The sequence below is a fragment of the Anoplopoma fimbria genome, chromosome 8 (genome assembly GCF_027596085.1).
Source record: "Anoplopoma fimbria isolate UVic2021 breed Golden Eagle Sablefish chromosome 8, Afim_UVic_2022, whole genome shotgun sequence".
Lineage (NCBI taxonomy): Eukaryota > Metazoa > Chordata > Actinopteri > Perciformes > Anoplopomatidae > Anoplopoma > Anoplopoma fimbria.
Genome location: NC_072456.1, coordinates 1,711,769 through 1,720,384, shown reverse-complemented (window position 1 = coordinate 1,720,384; position 8,616 = coordinate 1,711,769). Strand labels below are relative to the sequence as shown.

Here is an 8,616-nt window from a genome sequence, read left to right as displayed (position 1 = left end):
CAATAGTCCTGTTCCATTAGTGGGCTTGACCAATTTGTGAACTGCGATAGTTAAACCTAAGTATGGATGTATTGGGGACTAGCTTGCTGGCTAACAAGACACATCTGAACTCTACCGGTATCATAGCTTTGGAGTTTTTCGCCATAGATTTGAACCCGCGAGCCATAGCTAGGCTAGCCATTTCCATCAAATTTGTGCTAAGCTAGTGGCACATCCCAAAATGCACAGAGATGACACTTCATGACAATCTCACTGGGGTTAGGGACGCCATACAGTTATCTTGAATGGCTTAAAACTTGGGTGGTGTAAAAAGCCATGAGCATAGCTTGAGCTTTTGTAGCTTCCCTTCCTGCTGGAGTCACTGAGGCACTACTTCCTTCAAAGAAGCCAGGGCTGAATGGATGCGGACATGAAGCCTGTTCTCGAAGTCGTAGCCTGTAAAATCCTCCTAAAACATTTTAGATACAAAGACAGAAAGATAGACAGACAGACAGACGATCAGTCACTTGCAACATAATTATAACACTCTCGGGGAATTCATATGAATTCTAATTTAGCTGATTGCTATGTAAATATCTTACCTTGGCTTGAAGTAGCAATGATCTCCCCTTTCCCACAGTCTAGATTAAGATAAAAAAAAAAAAAAAAGAAGCTGAGCATGTGTTCACATCTGTACAATCCAAATCAAAACATGAATGATTGTGAATGTGAATGCTGTATGCGTGCAGCGGACTGACCTCCTGTTTCGCAAGGAGGATACATCCGAGCTCGTAGACGGCGTACGGCTGAACGTATGAGTTGATCTGCCGCCCGTACTCATCTCTAGCTGCCAGTTGGAAGGACTGGATCGCATGTAAAAGGGAGAGGAGGGCAAGCTGAGTGACATTCAAAGTGTCGACATACAGAAAAGTCTTTCAATGCTGAATGTAGACTGTTACCTGAACAGCATCCCTCACATTCCCGTGACATTTGTGAATGGCACCAAGGAGGAGGTGTTTCAGGCCTCTGCACAAAGCTTCATCTAGACTCTGTAACACTGAACAGGAATAAAGAAGAAATTATGGGAAAAAATAAATTCATAGGATTCCCGCTGCAGCTTGCTCATGTTGCTATGAAACCTGAAGGTTACATTCACCCTGATTCATTATCTGCAGTTTAGATGAGGAGCAGTTCGGAAGCGCCTTCCACAGATACAGCACTTCAATTACGCCGAGGATGCATAGCTCTCTGGTGGGAGAGATCTTTCTCAATCTCTCAGCCTGCAGATGGAAACCAGACGGGGGGGGGGGGAATTTTGTGACACACTTGACACGACTATGAATGAGATAAAAAGGGCTAAATATGCAGTGTAACCCACCCTTTTGACAGCGAACTGCTCTATCTGGTTGTTTTTTCTCTTGAACAGCTTCTGCACATCTTTGAAAACCCCGCTTGCCCCTTCCAGGTCGCCTGAAGCACCCTGACACACTGGGTGAAAAAAACACAAAAGGAGATGATAAAAACAAAAATACAGAGTAGAAACAGCATACATTTGGTGCAAGACAGGCTTACCTCCAGTCAAGTAGGCGTAGTAGCACTGCGACCAACGCGACTCATTCTTCAGCCTTTCAAATGACCTGAACGCGTCTTCAAAACTCATCTCGATCATGCTACACCAACCTGAAACAAAGAAAAGCGGACGGAGACAGAATGAGTCCCCCCCTGTACTGTACAACCAGGTTTCAGCATGTCGCAACTAACCTGATGAGCGATCACGTACCAATCTCATAGAGACACACATGCTGGATCTCTCTTTGGTCTGATGCCAGCTCTAACGCATCATGGAAGCAGACCAAAGCGCTGTTGATATGGCACTGCAGACAGAGGAGAGAGCACATTGGATGTTGATGAGATACTGGACAGAGACTGCTGTACTTAACGTTTGTCTGATCTGGTTGTTAGAAACCCTGAACTGGCAGCACGTCACCTCTAGCCTGTGGACCCGTCCTTTGAAGAACATGAAGAGGGATGAGTTGGGGTAAACCACCGACTTCCTCTGCAGAATAGCTTTGGCTTCCAGCAGCCCGTCGTGTGTATCGGAGCCGTCCAGAGCAAAGAAAGGCAGCACTACTGTGTGGTACCACAAGAGGGCCAACCTGGGCAGCACAACGGGAGACAATCACCTCAGTCACTCTGAGATGTGGGATCTGAATCTGTATTACACTGAGGATTTGTGTTGACTGTTATGCTGTACTTATAATGGCATTATAGAATATATTTCAATAAAGGTAGGTCTGTGTTTTACATGTTAAAAAGGACAAGTTGGTTCACACACACTAAAGTGTGACCTTTAACCTGCCATTAAAGGTTTAGTTTACAGTTTGCCAGATTAGACAAACATCCTTTATTAGTCTAGCTGCCTCCTTTAAATTAATTGCAAAATATTATGTACAGCTACTAATATTATATACACTATAACAGTGAACGCGGAAGGTTATTAGAGATGGTGCTCTGCAGAGGGCCAGGATAATTCACTGGATTAAAGGAGCAGTGTGTAGGATTTAGTGGCATCTAGTGGTGAGGTTGCAGATGGCGTCCAGCTGCTTTGCTCACCCCTCCCTTTGCTTTAAGCATATAGAAAAACTACGGTGGCCTTGAGGTAGAGTAAAAGTGTTTGGTTTTGTCCGTTCATGGGTTGCTGTAGAAACATGGCGATGCAACATGGCGGACTCCATGAAGAGGACCTGCTCCCTATGTAGATGTGAAGGGCTCATTCTAAGCTAACGAAAACACAGCTATTCTATTTTCAGGTGATAATATACTAAGGACAACATAGTTATGAACATTAAATTCCACTTCAGCTAATAGATGCCGCTAAATGATACACACTGGCACTTTAAAAATATATGAATATTTGTATCGTATACAAATGTATCACGTCTAACAGGTTGCTAGTAAGCATTCATTTTAAAGGGTTGAAAGACAACATTGAGAACCAGTGACAGAGCTCATCCTCAAAGTTCCCAGGGTCTAGTGTCAAGGGTTCTCTGTTTTCACAAATTATCCAATGCATGTCTATATAAATTGGGAGCCTACTCACGTAGCCAGCGGTGCCTTCATGTCCTTGCTCTCGCTTGCATACATTAGGGAGGACAGGCCCTGGTGACGGTCGCCGGGGAAACCCAGCAGGTTGATGATCTTGAGCAGGTGTGGCGGCACCATGGAGATGCACAGGTGGAAGAGGCCGTAGCCGAAGCTGACGGAGCCCTTGAGCCGGTCCAGGGCCTCGGCCGTGACGCAGTTCTCCACCGGCGCATTGTGGTTGGCGTTGTCCGTTGATAGGGATTCCTCGTGGACGGAGGGCCTCTGCTGGCAGGACTCCTGCAGCTGGCTGATGTCACTGTGGCACTTGTTGTACATTTTCCACGCCTTACGTAGAATCCAGCCTCCTTTGATGTAAGCTGTTAGGAGATAAGTAAGAAGGTCATTAATTCATCTCTGCAACTAATAAACATATTCATGATCAATTAGTCTGTTGGTTATTATTTTCAGCCTCACCAGCTGAAAATATTAACTGAACAGCTGTTTGAAGTTTGTACCAGATCTTCATGTTCCCCTCAGGATGAATTACAGTTTACTTTTTTTGGCTAATAACTTTTGATCATTGCTAATTAGAAAGTGTTATTATGCTAACTGGTGGTGGAATGGTACATATATTCAAGTACTGTACTAGGGTACAAATTTGAAGTATTTTTACTTGAATCTTTTCTTTTCATGCCACAGTTCAGAGGGAAATATTGTCGTTTTAACTTCACTACAATTTTCTGACAACATGGATCATCATTACAAAGTTAGTGTAGTATAAACATTTTGTACAAACCTACGTGTGTCATTTTATCATTATAATTCCTGAGCTTTATAACAAATAATAATATCTGATTCTTATAATAATATGTTTATAATGCTCAAGCTCGCAGATTGCAAGTGTGTCACTTTCAAATTGCTAGTATATACAAAAACAACATTGTCAATTTTTTATTGATTAAGTTGATAAGTCGCTTGACTGCAGGCTTCTATAAATCGTGGCTGTACCTGGACCGTGGTCGTGCATCCTGCTACGGCCCTGCTGACACCGACTGCTACCACCATTATTATTACTAGTCACATTACTATTACTATTACCTGTACCATTAAGCATTTTAGCTTTACTTCCACCCTGAAGCCCTTTTGCTTTCTCGTTCTGCAGGTTTCCATGAATCGTTGTGGTACCTGGACCGTAGTCGTGCCTCCTGCTGTGAGCCGACTGACACCCACTGCTACTTCCATTATTATTATTAATCACATTACTATCCCTATTTTCATAATTATAATTCTACTATAATAATTGCTGCTGTTATTATAAGTAGTCTTATTATATGAATCATTTATGTCATATACATTGAATGTGTTGTATCTCTGTTATGCTGTTCATTCTGTACACATGACATCTATTGCATTCTGTCCATCCTGGAGAAGGATCCCTCCTCTGTCGTTCTCCCAGAGGTTTCTTCCTTTTTTCTCCCTGTTAAAGGGTTTTTTTTAGGGGAGTTTTTCCTGTGCTGATGTGAGGGAAGGACAGAGGATGTGAGGGAAGGACAGAGGATGTGAGGGTGTAAGGACAGAGGATGTGAGGGTAAGGACAGAGGATGTGGACAGAGGATGTGTAAGGACAGAGGATGTGAGGGTGTAAGGACAGAGGATGTCGCATGTGCACAGATTGTAAAGCCCTCTGAGGCAAATTTGTAATTTGTGATTCTGGGCTATACAAAATAAACTGAATTGAATTGAATTGACTGATGGACTAAACGTTTCAGCACCAAAGTTAACAAACTAATATTGTTGTGCTTACACACCTGACTTTACATAGCACCTAACAGATAAAGTGCTCTTCACTGTTTATCTGTGATATGACATCTCTATCATGTCTTGTTCTTGAGTTATACCATTCACGCAAGTAGATATACAGTCTATGGTCTACATGCAGTCAGTCATACAGACACGCACCACCATAAATGACATGGCTGCAATGAGAGACAGACACTTAAGGTCGTTACTCTTTGGCTTGTGGGTTACATCTGAGTACCTGAAAGCTCCTGCTTGACGAAGGAGAGCACTGCGAGGTACACCTGACAGTCAGCAACAATAATCTGTCTCTGTAGGCGGTCCACCACCACAACGCCTGACCTCTGGGAGTCCATCTGTAACACACACACACACACACACACACACACACACACACACACACACACACACACACACACACACACACACACACACACACACACACACACACACACACACACACACACACACACACACACATTGAATACTCAGTAATACTCATAACCTGCATGCTGAATGACCCAGAGCTGCTAGTCAGCCCCCACACTCCTCGCCCAGTTTGTTGATTACATTTCACAAAAGCACTAATTAAATCTGTGAGTGGGTTTGGCATAATCTCACTGCTGGCTGCATCATTAGGCACAACGCCAAGGATATAAACACTGATATCTGATGAGCAGCCTGTTCTGGCTGCGATATTAGTAGACATCAGCGATGGTGGAATTTGTTCACGAAAAATACTTTAAAAATAAATAATTCTATATGTGTAAATTGGTGTTCTTGCCAGTCAACTTTGCCAGTAGTAGTATTATCAGAGAAAAAATTCAAGGTGTCTTATTGCTGAGCAACAGTTAGGGCTGTCCTCAAATCAAGAAAATCTTAGTCAACTGACACTTGATCGAACACTTATTAGTTTATTTAACAACAGATCTGTAAAACTGAGTGTCTCCATAAAGAAATACACTAAAACACCACTTTAACTTGTGTGTTTACCAGATATGTGCTCATATGGTTCTTGGAAATAAGTAGTTGAGCAGGAAAAAACCTTTTAAAATAACTAATCGACTGAAGAAATCTTAGTCGACTAAGACCAAACGACTGATCAGTCGACTAGTTGACTAGGAGGTTGCAGCCTTACAGTCAATATATATATATAATATATCATTTTGGCATAATCCATAGTGCTGTACTCACACTTTTTTTAATCTTGTTCCTGATTGTCTCTATGACTCCGGCGCTGTCGCTCTCACAGAGCTTCTCAGTGGTCCTCAGGTCGTCACAGGCCGTCTGCATCTTCTCCTCCTCAAATGTCATCATGGCGTTCTGCAAGGCGAAGCAGTCACAACGTTTTACTCTTTGAACATTTTTTTCAAAAAAAGCAGCAATGCATTGTATCATTATTATTAACACCAAATTGTCTTGTTGTGCTTGAGCTGGATTACAAACAGAAAACATCTAGTAATAGGAGGGAAGGAATGTTATGTAACCATTTTCAAAAGGACAAAGGGCCCCTTTCTGGGTGACAGTGAGCGGAGGAACACGGAGACATCAGTGCAGCTGTGCGTTTGGAAGTTGGAAAAATGCGACACAGCCGGAACAATCTGAAAATCCTTGCTCTGTTGTTGCTGAAACCTCTTAAGATCAACTTGAACAAGTGAGGAAATAATCACACTTAAATGAAGCACAAAATGCAGTGGGATTCAACTGACATTTGTCGTTTCACGTTTTGATATTTTCTTGCATAACTGCGGCATTCTCTCTATTAATGCTGCATGTATGAATGCCAGGCATGATGGTCTGATGCCTTCAGGGCCATTTAGTATCTGGGGGACAGAGGATGACATCATCTTTGGCTTCATGTGTGGTGTGTGATTGTCATCGCCCTCTCAGCAACAGTACGTGCGTGTGTGTGTGTGTGTGTGTGTGTGTGTGTGTGTGTGTGTGTGTGTGTGTGTGTGTGTGTGTGTGTATGTGTGTCACAGTGTGAAGAATCTCCCTCTCCCATCAGTGATGGACGCAGTGTTACAGTAAATGTGAACGCTGTTCTTGAGAGGAAGATTCATCCATTATGTTAATGTACGAAAACGCAGTGGAGAGGATGCCGGTGGTGAAAATAATAAGCATCCAATTTGACAGGTTGGGTTTATTCCAGGTGATACCAGGGGACTTTCTCCTAATAATCATATAATCACCAGCTGAGATGAAACTCACCAGGAAACTGACGAAACTGGCCCCGAAGCTCATCAGCGGGCTCTGGGTCCTACATAGAGAATAGGGAAGGAGAGAGCTGCATTCACTGTCAAGCCAGAGAGAACGAATTACATGCATACCCAAAAAGCTGATAACTTTTCCAGCTGGGGAAGGAGCAGGTGCATCTGCAATCTCCGTGTCCGGCTGTCACAACCGATGTCATGTCTCACTGCTATCTGTTTCTTTGATGTGGAGCGTCCATCTCCCACTATTCACTATCTGTTTGTCTGTGTTTTTTGGAAAGGCAAAATGCCCCCAAAACATATCCTTAAAAAACAGAAAGCTGGTAACAGTGGCACGACTTGACTCTCCATAACGAAAATGTCTGTTAGAAACATCAAATCAGAGGGGGTTTGACAATGGATAAACAGACACCTGGAGGCTGTAGACTCTACAGCCTCCAGGTGTCTGTTTAACTTGTATCCAAGATGAGACACCAAGTGTCTGGCTCAGACCAGTGAGCATCACAGAGCAGCAAACGGTGCTTTGACGCATTTTCAGTTTTTAATGTAGTTTCATTTTTTCATTTTTTTTCTCTTGCTACTACAGGACATTTGATTTTTAAGTAAATTATTTTTGGCTGTTGTTTGCCTGTAGAAAATGTTTTCACTTTAAATTACTCTGGAAAAACTGCAGATAGAGCCATAAGCAATTAATGAAACTGATTTTATTACTTTTATTTTTATTTATTTATGTATTATTTATAATTTTTATTTCATTTATTTCATAATTAATGTTGTTATAGGCAATACTCTATAGGCCTTGTTAGTTCCAGGTTCAATATGTGCACTAAGGTTCTTTCAATAAGTTTTCAATAAACGTTGAACCCATCTGGCCCTTGACTTGTATCAATTTCTTTATTTCGGCCCACTGTGTATTTGAGTTTGACACCCCTGCTGTAGAGCATCACTCAGATGATAACATGCATTTAAAATCTAACAGCCTTATTGAGTTAAGTATTTGACTTACCCTGTATATGTGGGGCACTGTTTTCACACTTTGCATAGCAGTGATACATGTTGTACCCAGTGTTACCAATCTCACTATATTCTTGGAGTAATACGTTGCCACATAAAAACATTAGGCATGCAATACACTGCAACAAATCACCATGATGATGAAGCATGACATACTCACCTGTATCTCCTGAAGAGCTCGTCGCTCTCTTTGAAGCCGTTGTTGAGCAGCATGTTAATACCTTGCAGGGCCATCTCGGCATCATCCAGGTGCTCGGCCCTCTCCTCTACCTGGGACTGGGACTGCTCGGGACCCGCCATTGTGTGTGCTGCAGATGGGATGTTGGAACAAAACACGAACGCGTTTCTCCTCTGAAGCAAAGCCGCATTGGTTTATTTCCTCTGGTGCAGGAGACGCGTTTCAACAGAGACGCGCCTAAAGGCTGCAGACAGGCCACTGATGCTCTACACTGACCTACACTCCATCATGGTTATTCCCAACAGCAGACATTAAGCTCATGCATACCGTTATTTCCCTTTTAATCTACCA

General features: G+C 42.6%; 1 protein-coding gene across 1 annotated transcript; it reads right to left on the bottom strand.

Moving 5' to 3' along the window:
• Positions 1 to 318: 318 nt before the first annotated feature.
• On the bottom strand, positions 319 to 8,387 carry ttc39c (tetratricopeptide repeat domain 39C). Its single transcript, XM_054603348.1, has 14 exons — positions 8,248 to 8,387; positions 7,072 to 7,120; positions 6,055 to 6,183; positions 5,102 to 5,216; positions 3,080 to 3,440; positions 1,967 to 2,135; positions 1,760 to 1,853; positions 1,552 to 1,659; positions 1,358 to 1,467; positions 1,136 to 1,259; positions 939 to 1,036; positions 738 to 842; positions 582 to 620; positions 319 to 448 (listed from the first exon to the last, which is right to left on the bottom strand). Exons 1-14 carry the CDS (start codon positions 8,385 to 8,387, stop codon positions 359 to 361), a joined length of 1,731 nt encoding a protein of 576 aa, XP_054459323.1. The 3' UTR covers positions 319 to 358.
• Positions 8,388 to 8,616: the final 229 nt, after the last annotated feature.

Bases quoted from the DNA above. Each gene is read 5' to 3' on its own strand.
- ttc39c (XM_054603348.1), bottom strand. From the start codon at position 8,387: ATGGCGGGTCCCGAGCAGTCCCAGTCCCAGGTAGAGGAGAGGGCCGAG. The intron at 1,468-1,551 runs GTAAGCCTGTCT...TTTTTCACCCAG, and splicing joins CTACGCCTACTTGACTGGAG to TGTGTCAGGGTGCTTCAGGC. The intron at 1,037-1,135 runs GTGAATGTAACC...ATTCCTGTTCAG, and splicing joins ACTGCAGATAATGAATCAGG to TGTTACAGAGTCTAGATGAA.